At 36.0% G+C, this 22,074-nt stretch overlaps 1 protein-coding gene across 1 annotated transcript; it reads left to right on the plus strand.

Annotated features, from left to right (window-relative positions):
• The first annotated feature begins 338 nt into the window (after positions 1–338).
• EXOC3 (exocyst complex component 3) lies at positions 339–20,096 on the plus strand. The gene is made up of 12 exons (XM_010214313.2): positions 339–535; positions 2,320–2,539; positions 5,078–5,759; positions 7,784–7,901; positions 10,017–10,142; positions 11,903–12,003; positions 12,509–12,619; positions 13,209–13,359; positions 14,388–14,510; positions 16,953–17,114; positions 19,291–19,418; positions 19,867–20,096. Exons 1-12 carry the CDS (start codon positions 392–394, stop codon positions 20,036–20,038), a joined length of 2,238 nt encoding a protein of 745 aa, XP_010212615.2. The 5' UTR covers positions 339–391; the 3' UTR covers positions 20,039–20,096.
• Positions 20,097–22,074: the final 1,978 nt, after the last annotated feature.

Genomic DNA, 22,074 nt, shown 5'->3' on the forward strand with positions numbered 1-22,074 from the left:
CATGTCTATTCCTCTTCTAGTAGACAAGTCTATTTTAGAATTAGATAGAATCTTTATTTGAAAGGTAAGGCTTGTTGCTTTCATTTTGTAAGTTTACTTGTTGATGCACACTTAGAGAGGGCAAGATATGAAAGAAACACTCTAATCAGAAGCATTACATGTAAATTAGTACAAACAAAATAATTGGTTATTTTTTTTTATATTTCCAGTTAGTGCTATTCATAATGCCTTGTAATGATTCTTCTACAGAGTTGCTCAGTTGTTATTGCCAGGATTAGTTCTCCCATCATTAGCTTTGAAGCGTCATATCAAATGCAAATGTTTTCTAAAGGTTTTTATTTTCTTTCCAGTACTGTTAAATTACGATGGCATTTTGAAGTCCTAATCAGCAATGGAGGAAATGGATAGAGAAGCAGTTTCAACAGCTGTTCAGAGAGTGGCTGGAATGCTTCAGCGGCCTGATCAGCTGGATAAAGTGGAGCAGTATCGCAGGAGGGAGGCTCGTAAGAAGGCTTCAGTAGAAGCCCGACTCAAGGTATGAACTTTGATAAACTTGAATGTCCGCAATGCAGAAGTAGTTTCTTTTATTTTTCACCTGTATGTTTTCATCCAGATAGTTTGAAAGCATGGACCTTTTTGCTCTTTGTCTCCGCCAAGTCTCTGTACACTTGATTCTAATGCAAGCTAATGATCTGTGTCATACTGAAAACTTAACAAGTATCAAGCGTTTCCTATATTTTCTACAGTTTATCAGTAAACAACTCCCCTCATCCTTTACAACCTGTCAACTAAAAAATCTTCATTGTAGTGGCTGAATACCAAATTGAAGATTGCTTCTAAAAAGGGTCATTGCACTGCAAATACAATTGGTCTGACCTGTACTTGAGCTAACACTCAGATATTTTAAATAGTGTGTGTTAATACGATTGAGGGAGAAAATGACATCAATCAAAAAAAATCAGAACACACTTTTTTTTTTCCCCTAGATGTTTCTGCCCACAGTGCAGTCATGCAAATAGCCTGTTTTCCCTTTCTGACACAGTAGCCTGTATTCCTTTTCTGATGCAGCGTTGGTATCACATGATCACAGTCACTTGCCTACTGGCTGCTTCTGCAACCAGTATGCATAAAGGCAATTTTATGAACATGAGGTATCATACTTTATAGCCAGAAAGTTCCCTTGTCACTTACCTTAAGTTGTCCTAATTTCAGTCATTTATGGAAACACCTCTTCCAAAAAGACGTACAATGATCCTTTACCATTGACAATTCACTCCCAAAACATGCACTAACATGGCACGCTTAGCAATTCAATGGACAGCAAAACAATTTTTCCCAAAAGAATTAACGTAATAAAGGAGATATGTGGGAAGGTTTTAAGAAATACATAGAACTTAAATACAGAGGGAGAGTGTGTGTGGTGTGGAGAACAGATCATCAGCTGCAGCTGCTGACTTCTTGTGTTGGGTTGCCTTCGAAAGATTTCAGCTACTTCATCTGTGCGAATGAACATGTTGCAAACCTTTCAGTATGAATATTTTAGTGCTTCCATGGATATGTTTTCCACTGGACATGTTTACATCTTAGTCATCATTTTCCTTTGATCCATCAAGATAATAGTCATTTGTGTGTAAAGAATAGAAAAGCAGGAAAGTAGTTGTGCGACATCTTCACGGAGAGATGAAGCAGCTGAGATCTTCTGGAATGGTGTCCTTCTCAAAAAGGAAACAAAAAATAATCTACTCCTTTAGTTGGTGATCCTCCTCTTCCTATCCACTCCCTGATATTTCTTTCTGCATTACATAAATTGTTACAGGGAAAGCTGCTTTGAAATATGTCAAACTCAGCTGCTTCATGCACTTCAAACTGATTCCAGTTAGTGGAGCAATGTGTTGATCAGTTGGTAATAAAACTTTGATCTGTACATTCAGGGCATTCTGATGTGCCATCATCTTCTATCTATCCCCCTTTGAAATGAAGTAGTGAAGGAAACTCATTAGTTTTCTTCTCTCTGGGGAGAGAAACCCCATTCTACTTTCCCATGATCTTAGTTTAAAATAGACTTATAAAGATGATGGTAGATCTGTGTTTCTGAGTTCCTGCATCAGCTTTGTTTGAAGCAGTTGTCTGTGCTCTTTAAAAAAAAAAAAAAATTTAAAACACCCATGCCCTTATAAGTTACACATTTGTAGTAAACTATAATATCCTCTTCTCAGTTATTTTTCTCTGGAAATGTTACTGAAGATTGTTCGTTTGTTACTGTCAGTTTGTCACTGATATTGTACTATTTAATAATTTCTTTATCTGTTTGTGTTTAAGGCAGCAATCCAGTCTCAGTTAGATGGAGTACGAACAGGTTTAAGTCAACTGCACAATGCCTTGAACGATGTAAAGGACATTCAGCAGTCTTTGATTGATGTTAATAAAGATTGGAGACAGAGCATCAACACCATAGAAAACCTCAGGGATGTTAAGGATGCTGTAGTGCAACACAGCCAGCTGGCAGCTGCTGTAGAAAATCTCAAAAACATCTTTTCAGGTAATCCAAGGTTCCATATATAATTCATCAAAAATTGAAAGCACTTCAATATGCTACTAACAACTCTATCTATAGATAATGTGATGAACTTCAAACTCACTAGGCATTAAGAGCTGAGGAAAAATCACCTGGACATCAGGTTCAGAAAAGTAGCTAGCAACTCATTAGTACGTGTTGAGTTTGAATTGCTCTGTGAGAACTTCCAGTCTGGCCTATCTCATGGGACATAATAGAAGTCACAAAAAAATGCTGCTTGCTAGCAGTTAGTAGCAAGAATAACATACTTGTTGTAGAAGACTAAAATACTCAAGCCACGCAGAGAAGCAAAATGTAAAAAGATCCAAAATATTGCAAGTGGGTTGGCATCTACAGTAATACTGTTGGATAAAAAGTCCCATATGGCTTTAGAAAGCAGTTCATTTTGCAAATGAATGTAAAATATCCAATAGCAAAATTTCCAGGCAAGGATTCTTTAGCAATCTCTCCTCATAATACTCAATGTTGTCTACCTTGACTTCAGCAAGGCTTTACACTGTCTCCCATAACACCCTGGTAGGTAAGCTTAGCTTAGATGATTGGACAGTGAGGTGGATTGCAGACTGCCTGAATGGCAGAGCTCAGAGTGGTGGGAATGCAACAAGGAGGACTCAGGCCTATTTGAAATTAAATCTGGCAAGATATGTCAAGGAATCTGTCTTCTGGCTTCTGCAAATCCATCAGTAGCAAGGGGAAGACAGGGAAAATGTGGGCCTGCTGCTTAATGGGGTGGGTACTCTGATGAAGGATAAAGAGAAGGCAGATTTACTGCATGCTGCCTTTGCTTCAGTCTTTACTACTAAGGCCAGACCCGGGAGACAAAGCAGAAAGTCTGGAGAAAGGAAGACTTGCCCTGGTGAAGGGGGGTCAGGTTAGAGATAATTTAAGCAAACCTGACACATTTGAACAGATTTGTGGGCCTCTTTGGCATGCACCCAACAGTACTGAGGAAGCTGACAGGTGTGATTGAGAACCGGCTGAATGGCAAAGCTCGTGGGCTCTGTGTGTTAATGTTACAAGCACAGTTTCAGCTGCACAGTCTCTACTCCAGAAATGAATAGCACAGTTGCTAATGTGCATCAAAAAATTATGGACGGGAGACTCTGCTTCCTTGCAACACTGCACAATAGGAAAGGTTCTGAATGAAATGATTAATGTGGCCTGATGGACATTGTAAAGGTTTGGAAAGAAAAAACAATTTTCTCTGTCCTTTTTTACAAACTTTTTGATGAATATTTACAATTCCATCTTTAATCTACATGAATTCCTTGCCAGGACTTCTCCTTTTAGAAGTCATTTTCAGAGCTTTATCTCTTAGATGAAACACAGTGAAAACGCATAGGCTTCACATGCCTTTGATTTTATATAGATGTTTCATTTTAAATATTATTTCACATTCTCTTTGGATATCTTTTCATAAAATGTACACATGAAGAACACCTGTTTTTCAGACATGCTAAATTGGCTTGGTTAATCTCCGTGAGAATGTATCTAGCTGGTGCAGTAAAAAATAGGATACAATGTGCAATTTAATCAAAAAGTTCTCAATCTCTGTTATGTGCTACATCTAGCAGTAGAGATCAAAGAAGGAAAAAACATCTCTACATTCCAATATTGAGTTATTGTGAGGATACTGTTTCTTCTTGCACTGGTAAATGGAAATGAAAATATAAACCTTTTCTTGTATGCTAAGAGGCTTTGAGTGTAAAGTATCTACAACCAAGATCATTATGCAGTGTAGTTGATTATAAGTTCCTTTAGGCATTGTTTTCACGATAATTAATGGTCATAGACTGTGTTCCTTCATGCACCTTTTCCTTGGGTTGTCAATTTTATTACAAGTTGCCTTTATGGAATGACTACTTTCTCCAAAAAGATTCTTTTTTTGTCTGTTCTCAGTTCTTTTCTCTTTATCTTCTAGGTAATTCCTCAAATCCTGAATTAAAAAAAATACATTAATAGTTTAAATAGTTTAGCAGTATAGGTAGTTTTGCCTGTTCTTCCTTCCTGCCTTAGGCAACCCAACTGTTCCTTCCAGAAGGAGCTAAAATTCAGTATTCATTGTGTGTGTGCAGCCTCAGCTGCACCAATAGGGTTAGTGATTTTATTTATTATTTTATCTTAAGTCAGGCAAATTAAAACCCTTAAGCTAGTAAGAAAGCTAACATTACAGTAAGTTTTATGGTAGAGTTTCCTGGCTTCTTAAGGGGAAAGAGAAGGCAAGCTGTCTTCTGTTGGCATTTTGATCTTAGTTTCAGTAGCCTTTGGTCACTGTAAATGATTGTAATAAAAGATATGGAAGCACTAGAATTAAAGATGTGGAAGGACTTTTAAAGGCATATTGTAATTACTAGCAATACATCGAATACATTGCAATTATTTCCTTTAAATATTTCAAAAGAATTGCTACAGCTTTTTCCCAGTTTATTTCCTGATGCTGTTAGTATCTTGTGTTTATTTTCATACTCTGATGGCATCTTTTTTTTCACCTTTATATTTCAGTTCCTGAGATAGTCAGGGAGGCACAAGATTTGATTGAACAAGGGGAACTGCTGCAAGCTCATCGAAAACTGATGGATTTAGAGTGTTCTCGGGATAACCTAATGTATGAGCAATATCGTATGGACAGCAAAAACACACATGACATGAACCTCATCCATACGTACTTTGGGGATATGCAGAAACTTTCCGAGGAACTGGCAAAACAGCTTTGGATGGTGGTTCAAAGATCTCTCGTTACGGTCCGTCGAGACCCGACCTTACTTGTTTCCGTTGTCAGGATAATTGAGAGGGAAGAGAAAATTGACAGGCGCATGTTAGATCGGAAAAAGCAAACTGGGTTCATACCACCTGGCAGACCAAAGAACTGGAAAGAAAAGATGTTCAACATCTTGGAAAGAACTGTAAGCACTCGAATCGAAGGCACTCAAGCAGATACTAGAGAGTCTGACAAAATGTGGCTCGTGCGCCATCTAGAAATCATACGTAAATATGTCCTTGATGATCTGTTAGTGGCCAAAACCCTACTGGATCAATGTTTTCCCCCACACTATGACATTTTTAAGAGATTACTAAGTATGTACCATCAGGCGTTGTCCATCCGCATGCAAGAGCTGGCTTCAGAAGATCTGGAAGCAAATGAGATTGTTAGCCTTCTGACTTGGGTTTTAAACACATACAAGAGGTAAGATCACCTTTTCAAGAATCATGTTTTCCTGTTAGGAGCAGCTGCAAGTTTATATGCTACTGCATATAAAACACAGTGTGCTATTAATAATAACTAGTATTAGACTAAAAGATGTCTTATTAGTATATAAGAAGATAAAACTATCAAAGTGGGTAGTGGTAAAGAGCTTGCTATGTTGATATTTGTTAAGTATTGTGTTTCTTAGAAGTTATTCCTTAATATTTCCTTGAATTTTTCTAATATGTGATTTTTTTGTTGCTTCGTAAGCTTAAAGTTTAATGCTGTTACACAGTCATCTGACGCTACTGTCACAGTGAATTAGCATATTCATATTCATTTGCAGATTTAGTAAGGTATTGATCAGAACAGAACAGACTTGGATCTTACATATTTGTATAGTTAACAACTTTCTGTTGTAATTGTAGCAAGTATTGGCACTGTTTGTGTGTTCCTTATTGTTAAATTGAAAGAATTTTTTTTTTGATGTTCTCAGAACTGTGTTGATTTGGTGGGTTTTTGATGTTGTTTAACAGCAGTTAAGATAGCATATGTTTAATTTGTGCGGGCCTGTAGTTATTAGGGTTACCAAATTATTCTGGAAAAAGTATTAACAGCTTTCTAGTGGTTAATGACTGTAATCCTGTTCTCAACAGTTTGTATTGACCCAGGGTCTGAGATGTGTACACTTCTACTGCCTTTATTGCCAGTTGTTCAACTGTACTGTTTCATCAAATTAAACTCTTGCTGTCCTAAGCAAATCTGTAGGAGATGTAACCGTTTTCTGGAGTTTCTGTAACCAGCTTTAAGACACCTTTTGTGTTTAGAACTTGATGCTTTATAGTTCAGCATCCTCCTGCTCTTCTTGCTACAAGAAGCAACCATGATTATGGTTAACAACCCTTGGGCATGCTTATGTCCATGTTCACGCTGTATAAGAGATATGGCTAATGAACACAAGGCAACTATGAGATGAAGGAGCTTGAGTTCATTTTCTTTTTCATATTGTGCTATTAGAAGGCCAGAGGAATGACTTGACAATGAATGAAAATCAGAAATATTACGTAATGCTAGTTCCCCCTGCCTACAGGGACATGGCTCAAACTAATCCTGCTCTCAGTTTCTTCATTTTTATAATAGGCCTATTTTTCCAGTAAGATGATCTTTGGTCATGAAATCACCCTCCTGAGCTCCCACCAGAAAGTAGAAACAGATGGCTGTTGAGTTGGTTTAAAGCTATTCAACATCTCTCCATGAACATAATCTCAGTTAGGACAGCAAAAGTAAAGGAGTAAAACTATAGGGGCAGAATTATTTATGAGGCAAACAAAATAAGATCATTCCTGCAAAATAAAGTTACGTAGCAGGTACCACCTCACTGTAGAACCTTGGAATGAAGGTGAGATGGTGACTGGAGTAAATTTGCTTTAAGGTATCTGAGGACACACTTCTCTCCTGCACATCCACATAATGAACAAGATGGATAATCTTAGAAAAAATGCACAGTCTTATGTTTCTGAAGTGAAGCCTGAGAGGACGGCGCAGGAATTGTTTTCTTACGTGTTACTACAGGCTGTTGCAAAGATGGTCGTTAGTTGCTACCTATGTTTGGAGTAGGGAGTGGAGTAAGAAATCAACTAAGTCTTGGAGCTGGAGGGAAAGTAAGCTACTCAAGGCTACCTGGGAAGCTTAGAGAAGTTCAGTCGCTGAAAATCTTTGAAGAATAAGTTAATCTTCTGTAATACGAAATTATGAAAAGTTTAGATTTCTTCAAAATATTTTCTGTAACATTTTTCTTTAAATAATCTTGGCTATAGCTTTTACATTTTTTTCTTTTATATGATTTTATTTAAGTTTTTTAAATGTACTTAACTGCAGCTGTTTGTATTAAAGATTTTTGGCCATGCGTAGATAATGGAAAATTGCAAATTTTAGTCATTATACCAAAAAAACTGCATAGATTTTAATTTCTTTATTAATTTGCAATGTCTTTTTTTTTTTTTTTTTTTTTTAAAAAAACTCAGTGCAGAGATGATGGGAAATTCAGAACTATCTCCTGAAGTAGATATAAATTGTCTGAATCTTCTACTTTCACAAAATGTGGTAGACCAGCTTCTCAGCAAATACATGTCAACTCTTACTGTGAGTAGTAACAATTTAAAGATACCTTGAAATGAAACAATAGCTATCTTAGTGTCTCAGAACTCTTTTTTTTTTTTTTTTTTTTTGCACCAGAGGAAACTATTTTTATAAATGGAAACTTGGTACATTTTTACAAAACTTCATATGCATGCTGGTTTGTTTATAGACAGTTTTAATCAGAAGATGTCAGATGTAAATCATGAAATGCCAAAGTAATTATGCTTTGCAGATTATATAGGCTTTCTAGATTTTGAGATTTTGTTAACTATATTTTATTAGAAAGAAAAGAATTCTAGAGTTTATACTTAGATTCTTTCAAATGCAGAGTGCTATTAATTAAAGTATTATCAGATTTATAAGCCACTGAATGCTGTTTGGTCTACATACAGTTGACTGAATCAGCCTTTTTCAGTCTTTTCTGATGTGTTCTCTTCAAGGCATTCAAGATGTTCATGCAGCATGTTTGCCAGACTGATTCTTTTAATAGTGCTTTTAGTTTTATGGCTGTCCTCTGCGTCAGTGTACTTTTGTTTCGTGGATGCTGTTTCAAGTGCATCTTAAATACAAAAGATGCATATCACTCAGGACAGGTGATTGCATCTGGCATCCCTAAAACCAGGACAAGCGTTTAGCAAAGGAATCAGTATATGATTTTTTTTTTCCTAAAAAAGGAAAGCCTTTTTGTTACACAAGAGTCTTTTTCTATAAGAAAAGATTTTCAAGGCAGTCTTTTCTTGCCTTTAAGATTAGATATTGTGGGTATTGTGCTGGATGGAACTTTGGACCTGCTTTTCTTTGCATAGTTCTGTTGCATTCCTGACCCTCCTGAGTACAGGAGTCCTATTACTTGGGGAGATTTGGAGCTTTTCTCAGATAGTTACTAGAAAGTAGTAACCCTTTGGAGTTTATATCTACCCCAGAAGTATGAAGAAATCCTGATATTTCTCTCACTGAAATCAGTAGTCTTTTAAAATTCAGGAAAGTTACTTATAGAGACTCTGCTTCACATTAGCTTTAATAGAACTTCTGTTGAAGTTTATTTTTCTGCACTTACCTTTAGGATAAACTGGGTTTGGTTTATTTTCTCAAGTTACTCTGATTTAAAAAACAAACAAACAAACAAACAAAAAAAAAACAAAAAAAACACTTTGAATTCATTTTACCCTCTCTCAAGTACTACCTTAAAAAATCAATAAAAATACCTGATTTTCATAAGGAGTAAAACACTTAAGATTTTTTGTAGGGCACCTCAATTTGAAAAAATGTGGCAAATGCTGATCTGACTGTGAAATAATGCAGATGACTAAGGGGCTGCCTTAAGAGTAACTTTTTCTTTGCATAACACACTTCATCAGAGTAGTCCCCTATTCATAGATGTTTTTGTACATCATTTCACATAATGGCTAGGGTAATACAGAGCCATCTTTACACGTAGCACTTACTGGGGACAGAAGTCACCTTTTCTGCTTTTAACTGCCTTTCTTTTTCAAGAAAATCATAACATCTTAGTTTTTTCCTTTATTCTGCTAAGAGTTCTGACAAAAAAAAAAAAGGCTTAAAGCATCAGGGGGAACAATCACCCGTTTTACACTTTGTACCTTTTTATTTCCACTGTATATATTTCTGTATATGCCGCCTTGTCATGTTACATAAGTGGGCTTGAATATGCCTGTTACACACTAGTGGGAACCACAATCTTTTACATATAAACTATACATTTAGTAAACATTCTGGCGTTCACTATCTGCTCTTGCAAAGATGTCCATGATATCTGTGTCATGCAGTTGATCAGAAAACTGGTTTAGTCTAGTCTAGTTTTAGAAACTAGAAGTTTTTGCTTTGAAGTGCTCCCATTCTAAAACATGTTTTAGCTTGAGTCAGGCTACCTCATAAGCTATTCCTGTTTACCAGTATTTTTTTTTCTCTTTAATCAGTGTAAATCTTAACTTATGTTACCTACATCCTGTAGGAATCACTGTAGTGGTCAACATTATATATTGCCATGCCATAGTTCATTATGGGAATAACTGCTATTCCAAATATTTTCTTTCCTTTTTTGCTTTTTTAGATCCATAATTCTTTGCTTTTTTTTCTTGGTTGTTTTGTTTAATGCAGTCTAACATTATTGGTTGGCTACGAAAAGCACTGGAGACGGATAAAAAAGACTGGGTGAAAAAAACTGAACCAGAAGCAGATCAGGATGGGTACTATCAGACTACGCTCCCAGCTATTGTTTTTCAGGTATAAGTCAAGTCAGTCTTCTAGAAAATATGGGGAAAAAGAGCATGGATTAAGAGAAACAAATAAGAAATCTATTTGGGATGACATTGTATGTATTGAAATGCAATTTGTTTTCCTGTGGAGTAGCTGGTGTTTTGTTTTGAGATTTTCTTTGCCTTTTTGGCTTTAGATTTTCAATAAGCAAGCCTAAGATGTTTTTCCCAGTCTGTTTAGTTGAGATGCTTGTACTTAGTTAAGTACTTTTACATAGCTACTTTATGTAAAATTGTAATGCAAATTTATCAGATGAAGATGTTTGTAAGTTACTGGAATGTCATCTGCTAATATAATACTGAGATAGTAAAGCATGCATTTGTTTCTAGAAATCATTCATTACTTACACAAAAAACTTGGAATACTGTGGGGAAAAAAATTCTCATAAAGATGAAAAAATATTTCTGTTTAAACACTACTCCACTTTAAAACTCCTTTCAGTGCCTATCTGAATTATGAAAGATCTTAAGTTGGAAAGATGCAGCTATTTTTGAGACATTAATAAAATAAAAAAGTTTTCCCAGCCTATTAGTAATAGATATGAGAAGCTTTTAAATAATCTTTGTCAACCAGGAAAATAAAATGTAAGCCTGTTTTATTCCTTTCCTAATTCTTCTTTACAGATTTTTAAGAGAGAAGGATGGCCTCTTCCCTCTTATATCTGTTTACAATTTTCTTTCTTTTATTTGTCTCTGTACCAAGTTTTTAACTACATTCTTTCTCATTTATATTAGCACCAAAGTTGACTAACAGTCTTCAGAAGGTGTGTGATTGGAAAAAAAAATAGTGGCTCATTTAATCACAGAATCATAGAACGCTTAAGGTTGGAAGGGACCTCTAGAGATCATCTAGTCCAACCCCCCTGCACACACAGGGTCACTCAGAGCACGTGGCACAGGACTGCGTCCAAGCGGGTTTTGAAGATCTCCAGAGAAGGAGACTCCACAACCTCTCTGGGCAGCCTGCTCCAGTGCTCTGTCACCCTCACTGTTAAGAAATTTTTCCTTAAGTTCCTGTGAAACTTCTGATGCTTCAATTTCTGGCCGTTTTCTCTAGTTCTGTCAGAAACTGAAGAACAAACTCAAACTGATTTAGCTGTAGTGTTAATTATCAGCACTGTCAAAGGTGGCAATGCTCAGTTTCATGTAACAATGAAATTTCCAAAATTATCTCAGTAAAAATAGGTCATATGTTTTTACCAGTTTTTATGCCCTTCCTCTCCAGTCCTCCTCCTCCCATACGCATTTCTTTGTAGATCACTTAGACTAGTGCCTAGTTGCAAATATGTCATAGAATTTTGACATCTGATACTTCACTAGTGCAAAATGACTTTTTACTATATTTGGGGGAGAGCAATGGAATTCGTGTTAGTTATTTATTGTTGCTGCAAGAGATGACCCAAGAACCTTGGTTCTTTGTAAAAACAAGTTTCTAGTGAATTAGAAATCGAAACTTGGATTATTTCTTCTGCCAATAAGTAACTGTTCTGTGTGTTAGGCAAAAAAACTGCATTGCATCTTAATGACTGTCAAGAATTTATTAACTACATCTGTGAAGATAGTGGGGTAGGGGTGCTTAGTCAGCAGAAATTGGGCTTGTTTAAAAAAAAATATAGAGAGAGTTGGTGATAGTGAGTCTCTAAATAGAAAATCCAAATAAGAAATCTGTCTCATTTGTTTAACAATTGGTATAGGCTTGTCTTTATAACACCGATCTTTTTAACTTAGATGTTTGAGCAAAATCTTCAGGTAGCTGCTCAGATAAATGATGATTTGAAAACAAAGGTACTCCTTCTATGTCTTCAACAAATGAACTCATTTCTAACAAGGTAAAATAATTTTAAAATGTTGAATACTTTATCCTGCCTCTGTTCTTCTATTTTCATGCTTGTTTTTCCTATTTGTTTGTTTATTGCTTGGTCTTTCTTCTGTAATGCACGTACCAGTCAAGCTTTTCTTGACCTTCCTTTCCCTTCTTTCCTTCCTCAGTTTCACCAGTTTTTTTTTGTGCTGTTGACTGGCAGTCTCAGTTCTGTCCTATAATGGCTCTAATTCTTAGAATCAGCTCTTACTTTTATATCTCTGATTGATAGTCCCTTCTGATAAGGGAGGCCAGACAGAAACCACTTCCTTGAGCTCAGCTGTCTTTTTAAATGTTTTGAGTTAAAGGGATTGTGCTCAGAGTAAAGACATTAAATGTCACATGATTAACAAGCCCATTATAAATTATTTCTAAATACCTTGCAGACCATTATGGAGTATTTTGCCCTACAGTGTGTTCTTGGTTATTTCATGTTTCTGTCTATTTAATGCTATACCTTGGATATATGACAGGTACAGAGATGAAGCACAGTTATATAAAGAAGAGCATCTTAAAAATCGTCAGTATCCTCAATGCTATGTTCAATATATGATTGCAGTCATCAACAACTGTCAAACTTTTAAGTAAGTCTGCACATTTTTTCAGCATTGTGGAAAAAATCAGTACTCTTATGTTCATAATGCTACACCCTCTGAGGACCTTCTTTCCTTTCCTAAGGAAGGAGTTACAGGCTTAAATACATTCATGTATTTAAGGTACTGTAATTGTCGCTGCTTTTGCCAAGTCAAACTTATCAATCACCTGATGCAAATTGCCATTACTCTTGAGAATGTCATTGTCAAGGATGGGGCCTGCCATTTCTCTTGCATTTGATCTCTCACGGTCCTCCTTTAAAAGAGGATAATTAAGGTAGAAAAACTGCAGAAAAAGAAATAATCATTATTAACGTTTGAGTTAAACAATCTAACCCCACACTCAACTATTTCTCTGCAGCCGTTAGTTTGTTACCAACATAAAAGTAGTTTAACGTGATCCCTGGAATATTGTGCTAGAGAATGAATTAAAGCTTCCAAAGCAAGTAACAGAATTTACTCCCTTTTGGAAAAATAGGGCTATCCAGTATGTCTTTTTCTGTGCATGCACTCAATTTAGTAGCAATAGAATTGTGCAGCTGCTTCAGTATGTGATGAAAAGGCTTGTTATTTGTCACAGAGAATCTATAATCAGTTTGAAAAGAAAATACTTGAAAATTGAAATGGAAGATATGTTATCCAGCAGCCATACAAACATGGATGCGATTTTAGACACCATTGCCAAAGAAGCATGCTCTAGTCTGCTAGATGAAGTCTTCATGGATTTAGAGGTTGGATTTTTCTCCTTCTTTTTCTTGCTAAATAGTAGAGTTGAATAAAATCACCCAAGATTTTTTTTTTTCCATAATTTCAGTAATTTGGGAGGGGGAGATGGATGGAAATTGGAAATGGGAAAGGGGAGAAAAATGCTTCAGAGTTTTTTACGTTTGTAATAGCTTTTTGAATTTAACATACACCTAAACATCTTAATGCACACATTAAGAAAGATGTGAGGGCATTGTTTATCTTAATTTTGGGGGGAAGCTCTTCAGCAAGATGTTTATTTGTCATTAACTTTACTCACCAATTATGGGGAGATGGTCTGTTTACTTTAATAACTGTCCTTTGAAAATCATTTACCTCTTCATGTAAGAGGTAAATACTTCATGTCACTGTTGGCATATAACACAGACCAGTAATAGTTTTATCTCTCCACATGGGGATCAGATAAAAGTTGTAATAAAGCAATATGGGTAAGTAGATATTGAGAATATTGGTATTATGACTTAGGAAATTCTGAAAATGGAATCAAAGAGTAGAGGCCACCAAGTTTGGAATAGGCATATGAACTTTCCAGGATCATCTGAAAGAGGAAAAACTGAATAGCTAATAGCAGTTCAAGAGAGAGAATGAAGTTGCAGTATTTCACTGCTTTTAAGGTGCCTTGAGTTTCAACCAGTATACATCAGAATTTATGCTAATTTTTGTTCTTGGACCTTAAATTTTTATTTAGCATGAAATATTTAAATAGAGAACTAAAATATTTTGGAGAACTTGTGTAAAAATCTCCTAGGTTATTGAAATTGGTCTATATATACATTCAGTGTGTGTGTTGGCGCAGTAATCTATAGTGGCTCTCATTTTGATGAGAGATCTGCTGGATTGTGCAGTAACATTATTTTCTACACTAACTGCATATTTCTTTTGAGGGAAGGTAGTTCACAAATGTTTGACACTTAAATTTTTTTTTTTGTAGTTGCGCTAAGATAGGAATGTCAAAAAAAAAAGTCCTTATCAGTTTTTGTTGTTTTCTTTTCAGCCGCATCTCAATGAACTGATGACAAAGAAATGGTTGATGGGGTCTAATGCTGTGGGGACTATTTGTGTCACTGTGGAGGATTATTTCAATGACTTTGCAAAAATAAAAAGGCCTTATAGAAAGGTAGGTGCAAAGCATTCTATGGAAAATATATTTGGAAAATGTATTCTGAATAGCATGTCATTTTGGAAGCTCTGAATATTTTATGGAATTCAGAACTAGAATATAAAAATCAGCATTTTGAATTCATGGCTGGAAATTAAAAAATATTAAAAATATATGCAAAAGTCTAAAATGTGCACTCATCATCTATTTTGACAGCTACATGCAAAATTTGCAAAGATAGATCAGAGTTACAGGATTTAGTCCAGAAGGCTGTATTCTTAGCAACTTGTATTTTCTGCTTCTTAAAAGTTTGCAGATAGATAAAACTTTCCCTTATGAAACTAGTACTGCTGTCCTGTAATTTTAAGTGCACATTTTGCAATTTCAATTTGCCATATGTATAATAAGGCATATTTAAATTGTTTAAAAACTATAGAATTTGATAAACGCATATTTGTTTAAAGAGGCATTACAGCAGCATAATATCACCGATTAATTATTTTTATTTTTTTCGTTTGTCAAATGCCTTCTGCTTTTTTATTATCTGTTAGTCTTTTATTATGGTTAGTTTTTATCCTTTATTGAATTAAATTCAGCTTTGTATATTTAAGATAACTAAAAGCTGTCTTAAAATGACAGCTTAGCTTTAGACAGTTAAGATTTAAGAAATAAGTGAGGAGGATCAGGTTTCAGGGATGATCTGTAAACAAACTCTTACCAAGTGAGAAGTATCTGAAAGGCATGTTCTGAAAATCATTCATTTATTCTTTCTTAACTCTTAAAGAGGTAGAAGGGACTGCTCCAAGTTTTTTTGATGAACTCTTAACCTCTTTGCCTTCAGGATGTGCAGATCCTAAAGGTCTTATTCTGTATATGAATTACAGCTATATTCAGTCCAAAAAAAATGCACAAAAAAGTCAAGTCACCCCCAGAATAGTCTATAACTATTATTTTATTTAAAACTATTTTAACTATTTATAACTATCTTATTTATTTATAACTATTATAAAATTATTATTTTATAATTCAGTTTTGAAAGCCGTATGAACAGAGCACCTGAGTAGTAACCTGATACGTAGGCCATGATCTTGAACATTGAAGGTCTGGGTCTTGCATTCATTCTGCTTTGCTGTGTTCCTATATACAAAGTGAATGCCCCGTCAGGATGTTGCCTCTTGAGTTTTCTTTTTCTCAGCTGTAGTATGGCCCTTCTTCTTTGTATGTTAACTTTTCATAGGAACAGGGCATGCGTATCTGTCGCTATAGTCTGTTCTGTGGACTTAATCTTCCTCTGTGTATTTGGAATCAATTCTGCAAATTCAAGAGTTTCAGCAGAAAAAGGCTGAGAAAGCAGCCCTGAACAATCTGTAATTGTTGTATTTTGGCTCTATTGTGAGAGCAGGACTTAAGACTATGGTTTTGTGGCTGAGGGCTATGACTTGCCCTCAATCTTTCTTTTTTTTCTTTTATTTTCTTACCCTTACCTCACCCCCCCAAAACCTTTCTCCAAAATTTTGACTGAAACCAGAGGCACATGTTGTTTGAAAGTTTATCATATTTATTAAAACACTATAAAAGGTTTGTGACAGTCTCTTTTGTAGGCTTTCTCTTAATTAAAAGTAACTTGTGGTGCTTAGGATCTCCCCTCACATTGGAATTTAAGAAGCACCTATTTTTTTTTCCTTCTTCCAAATTCAGTGTTAGTTTTACATGAATACCAGATGCTAAGGCATCTGTAGCTGTCCCCTATAAACAGAGAAGCTGAGAACAGCAAAGCAGTCAAATGGAAGATATGAGAGAGAGGGTGCTACTAGCTGTGCAGGATCTGGCAGTCTGCACTAACAGGTTTCTCGATCAGACCTAACCCAGAGCACAAATAATGCAGACTAGGTTGGAAAGCATTATACAGTGAACTGGAGTCTTCCTTTGTGATGGCTGATTCATTGACTAGATGCAAAAAACAAGGCTTCGAGGGCAAACAAAGGCAGGTCATCTCAGTTCCTCATTTTGAGGCCATCTTACTTATTTCACAATTGTTCTTCCATAGTAGTTGTTGGATATGCTTGTTCTCCTCCAAAATAATTCAGATATGCTGTCAGAGGTGTTTTTGTTGTTCATCTCTTTCTGGTATTTGGCATGTTCTTTTCATTAAGGAAGGACAGATTGCTATTAGCATGGCAAAACTGAAAAGCCACCCATAAAGTCTCTAGCATTATCTTGGAGTTATGCTGATCTTTGAAACCTGTTGTTTACAGTTTCCTCTGGCAGGAAGTACAGCTTTTTTAGAAAACTAAAGTATTTCACTGGTATTCTAACAAACTGTGATGATGAATTACGAACTCACATTTCAAAGCTTAGTAATTCCTCAAAGACTAAATCTAAAAGTTACGTTTATTAAATATAATGGTTATATTTGTAAGTATCACTTGCATAATCCACGACAACTTTTTTTTCTTTCAGACAATGACTAGTGAGGCCCATCGGAGAGTGGTTGTAGAATACATCAGAGCGATCATGCTAAAACGTATATCTTTCAAGAATGCAGAAGAGAGAAAAGAAGGGGCAGAAAGAATGATCAAAGAAGCAGAACAGTTTAGATTTCTGTTTAAGAAACTTGCCCCTGTAAGTATTTGCTTCAGGTAGTGCTGATTAACGTGATAATTTAGTTTAAAACACAATCTGTGAATACCAAGAATGCCCAGCTGAGACCCTGGATAGAGTTTCTGAACATACCCATTGTTAGAGTTCCTAAGCACCTGTTTTCTACTGCTATGTGTTTGACACAGCTTTCTGCTGTTCCTTCTGGTACCCTTACAGAGAGGCAACCTGTATGTTCTGCAGTAAGTAAAAGAAAAAGCAATTATTTCATCAGCAGGAAAATATTTTTTTTCCTAGCTGGAGGATGGGGAGATATTACATCAAACAGATACTAATAACCAAAAATCAGGGAATATGTATCATTTAGAAATATAAGACAAGTATGTTGACCTCGTTTAAAGCAAAATAAAACTATGGAAAAGCAGCCCCAAAAAGGGGTTGGGAAGCTACTTATAAAATATGCTTAAAATTGTAAGAATTCTGTGTACATGCCTTTTTTTTTTTTTTAACTACATAAGGAAAGCAAGTATGGATCAAAAAAAGAAGGGGCAGGGGTGAGACTGCACAGAAAAATAAAACCAGAAAAACTGGGGTGAGATTTTCATGTGTGCTCACTGTGGAAGATGTTAGGGCAGCTCCTATATCAGAATCTTTCATTATGGATGATTCTTTGTAAGAACTGTTTCAGATTGAGGTGTTGATGGAAGAGATTATTGAATAAATTGATAAAATGAACAGTATCAGGTTGCCAGGACCAGGTGATGTGGAATTTGGAGTTCTGAAAGAGTTCAGAGAATATCCAGAATTATCTGTTCAATAGATTGGCTGATCTGTTATTGAAAGCTGCCTTGGTAGCCAGATGACTAGGAGGAAGATAATGCAACTTCTGCATAAATTTCTGGAAAGATGTGGCCTGCATATCAGTAAGCCCTAATATTTATGACTGCAAATTAGCAAAACTTAAAGGCTAGAATGCATGGACATGGACAAATATGACATGTTTTTTTGTAAGATAGGACTTTTCATACTGGTGTTTTTAGGGTAAGGCCTACAGATAAGGAAAAAGCAGCCGATTGTCTACCTGGCATTCTTTGTGGCTTTTGACAGGTTACTGCACCAAAATCTTTACAAAAGAATTTAAATGGCTTTTGAATCAGAGAGAATATGCTCACATGTGTAAGTACTGATTGAAAGAAGGAAAGTGAAGGGTAGGAGGATCACTTTCACAAAGGAGGAAGATACCAGTGAAGTCTCAACAGATTTTAGATGGATGCTGTAACGCTCGTAGTGTTTTTAAGTTGCATGGTTCCTGAGCCAGTTGAAGTTGGCACTTGCAGTTACAAGAGCCACTTGAAAAACGGGCTCTAATGATGTCTAATGAAACAGCCATGAACAGCAGATGAACATGCATCAACTTACAGTTCTAACCACACAAAAACCATGAGGTCTGAGTTGATGTTACCACTTAAGAATAGGATCATTGAATTCTAAGATGTGCGCTTAATGCCTGACACCTCTCAGAAAAGCAGGGATAAAAATTAAAATAATAAGCATTATGCCCTTACAGGAATCTGTAATACATGTGAATCCCTTGTGCAGTACGGTGATAGTTGCACAAGCATTTAATCAGGTAATTACATAACAAACCTTCAGTCAAATGAAAGTGACCACAAGAAAAGGGTGTGGCAGAGGTCTCATGACGTGAGCAGGACAGAGACAGTGAATAATGAATTAGTTCTGTTTGAAAAGATTATAGACATGAAAATTTCAGAAGGGTTCAAAAAACAACTGAAGAAACTCAGCGATTGCAGCCTATGAACTACAAATAATTGCATTTCTAGCTCATGGATTCCCCGACTGCAAATTGGTGGGGATTGCAAGAGTCTTTTGAAGAAATATTCCTGCATTTCTGTCCTCTTTTTATGTTCTTGTTTTAGGCATTTGCTGTTAGTCATCATATACTAATGCTCATATAGGTACTGGGCTTATTGAAATAAAATTGCAGGCCAAGCTGGGAAAATAATTTGAAATAGAAGAGGGAAATGTCTCAGTGGTGACAACTTGCAGCTATTTTGTTTACTTAATGTCAGAAAATTAAGCTGTTTTTGCAACTAAACAACATCACAATACAAAACACAAAGGGTAGTTTATGGATTTGAGCAGGAGTTGCTTTTGTTTTGTTTTACTTTTCATCTTGCAGGGATCTGGAGAGGATACTGAAGGACTCTGTGGCATCATTGAAGCCATTGCAGAAGTTATCAAATTAACTGATCCTTCACTACTCTATCTGGAAGTTTCAACTTTAGTCAGTAAATATCCAGATATTAGGTAATTCTCTTCTCAAAATTAAATTGTCTATGTATATTGTGTTAGAACTAGTTCAAGACTATGAAGTAGCTACATGTAAATATTTTCATATTATTCATATTTTAGAATATAATAATTTTCTTAATCTAACTGATGCTAATAGAGAATGTATATGTTCTGAACTAGTGTAATAAGAATACTTGCACTCTGTGTTCTGGGAGTATAAAATATATCTTAAGAGCTGTAACAACAACATGTTATATTGAGATGGAAAAGGTAGTTCTGAGTGACCAGTTTTCTGGTTAAGGACTTGAGGTAGCAAAAATACTTCTAATACTAGAAATATTAGAGTACAAGAAGTATTAGAAGTACACACTGAAACTGCACTGTGAACTAAAAGTGATCTTTCTTACAGAGTACTCCTACAAAGTTTCTTACTAAACCCAGTTTTGCCGTTTTCTTTTGGCAGGGATGACCATATTGCAGCTTTGCTCACAGTGAGAGGAGACGCCAGCAGAGATATGAAGCAGACTATCATTGAGACTTTGGACCAAGGTCCAAGCCAACCAAATCCAAACTACGTCCCAATTTTTAAAGAAATTTCAGTTCCCACTCTAACTGTGCCAAAGCTTCTTAAGTAATTGAGAGTTCTGTGGGTTTGTGTCATTACTAGTCTGGGATCATAGTCTGAAACATTTGCAGGCAGGTTTGGCAATGCTTTTTCGAGTAAAGTTCAATACTGCTACTTGCTAGGTATGTTTCTGGGGGTTTCTTCATATGGGGAGACACAATCAGTTTTCTAAAAGCAAATGGAGTTAAAAGCAATGGGAGTCAAATTATTGTTTGAAGAATGAAGGTTTTGATGGCCACATTGCTTTTTATTGACCAATCTTTTAGAGCCATATTTGCCATTAGCAAATACATGTTTCTCATGGAATATATTTGCATTGTACAGTGCGTTGCTGTATAAAGGTATTTATACTGAAAATAACACAACTGAATTAGTGCTTAATGCAAAGTAAGTAGACCTGGATATACTAACGTACACTGCTTGCAGTACCTAAGCGGACTATATCTTAAGGACTATCTTTATATGGCACCGCACTGGACATATATTTTCAATTCACTTTCACATTGTACTTTATATATGTATTTACTCTGATGTAAAATAGTTTATTTCAGAAAACGTAATTATAAAATCAGTTTCTTGACTAAGGGGTTCAAAATTGCTAGCATGCAATTTGATTATAGAGTGAATGACCATTAAAAAAGATGCTTGAGGTACAAAAATCTTCATTGATTCACTAAAAACTGCACATAAACACCACCAATTCAATAAAGGGTTAAAGCTATTGTATTAAAGCTGTACTTCAGCAGTGTATTCTTTACGTCCCTATCGAATTACAATAAATCTCAATCATTTTTTTCTTCAATTGTTTGAAGGGTAGAGCAGCTTAGATGAGATGTGTGCATGCCATTGGATTTAAGTTTCCTGGAAACTCAAGATATATTCTTATTTCTGGGATATTTTCAGATTAATACTTGAAGTTAATTTCTAGTATTATCTTCCTAATACATGACTAGAGAATTGCTAAATTAAAGTGTTTTCAGTTTAATTGAAAGGACAGAATGAAGGCACTGTCTCTGACAACTATGTTCAGCTATTCATAGGGAAGTGAAGGAGGGCACAAGCCTACTTTGTACTAATTAATGTTCTCAAGTTAACATATTAGTTTGAGCTTAGCCTGTGAACACACGCACATTGTCATGTTTGACCTATCTCACTACCCAGAATAGATACATTCAATGTCAGCAGCTGGGATAGAGGGCAAAACAAAGATTGTTTGCGTGTGTGTGGTTTGTTTGCTTTTCCTTTTTTCCTTCCCATTCACGTTTTCATTGAATGTGCCCCAGATGACTACAACGGCTCCAGTAACCTGCCATGCCCCAGCGTACATGCTGTAAGGCCTGGGAGTACTTGAGGCACTATGAATCCCCTAGGCAGGGGACTGAATTCTTGGATGGTCAGTCTTTGGCCTAGTGAGTTAAGAACTATTGAGGTAATACTGACTAATTTTGCCTGCATTTCAGTGACAATCCAAGGACTTTGGGGTTGAGTCTGAAATTCTTGTTCTGTGTGACTTGGATCTTCAGTATGTCCAAGGGAGTCAATTAACCCGATCTTTTTTTTTTTTTTTTTTTTTTTTTTTAAAAATAACCTTTTCCGTAAACTGCCTGAAGTAATCCTGTACAGCTTGAATGTTGGAATAGTGCTATTTTTTCTCCAAAGACAAACCTGCTCCCTTGACTGGAGACCCCTTAGTCTCTCTCCGTTTAGCACAGAAAGGTCAAAGTGACTCCTAATGTCCTCAGAGACTCAAAAGTCTCATGGTTCATCTTGTGTAAAATGAACTGCGAATGGAGACCCTCTGCTTCCTGTTGCATGCTAGATCAGGCAACAGCTGCCGTCTGCATGCAACACTTCCAAGGATGTTGGCAGAGTACTGCTACCCCGACCTCTATCCGCATCTTCATTAAGTGTTCTGTTCTTGATAAAGTTTTCTGGAGGAGTAATGCTGCATTTGGTGAGCCTGCCTCTCCATATGTGCTCACATAAAATCTCTGAGGTCCCTCGGTCAAGGGCTTTCAGCAGAGTCTTTTTGTGGAATCACTCATC

The sequence above is a fragment of the Tinamus guttatus genome, unplaced genomic scaffold, assembly GCF_059628265.1.
Source record: "Tinamus guttatus ecotype Peru unplaced genomic scaffold, ASM5962826v1 Tinamus_guttatus_pri_ptg000409l, whole genome shotgun sequence".
NCBI classification, from domain to species: Eukaryota; Metazoa; Chordata; class Aves; order Tinamiformes; family Tinamidae; genus Tinamus; species Tinamus guttatus.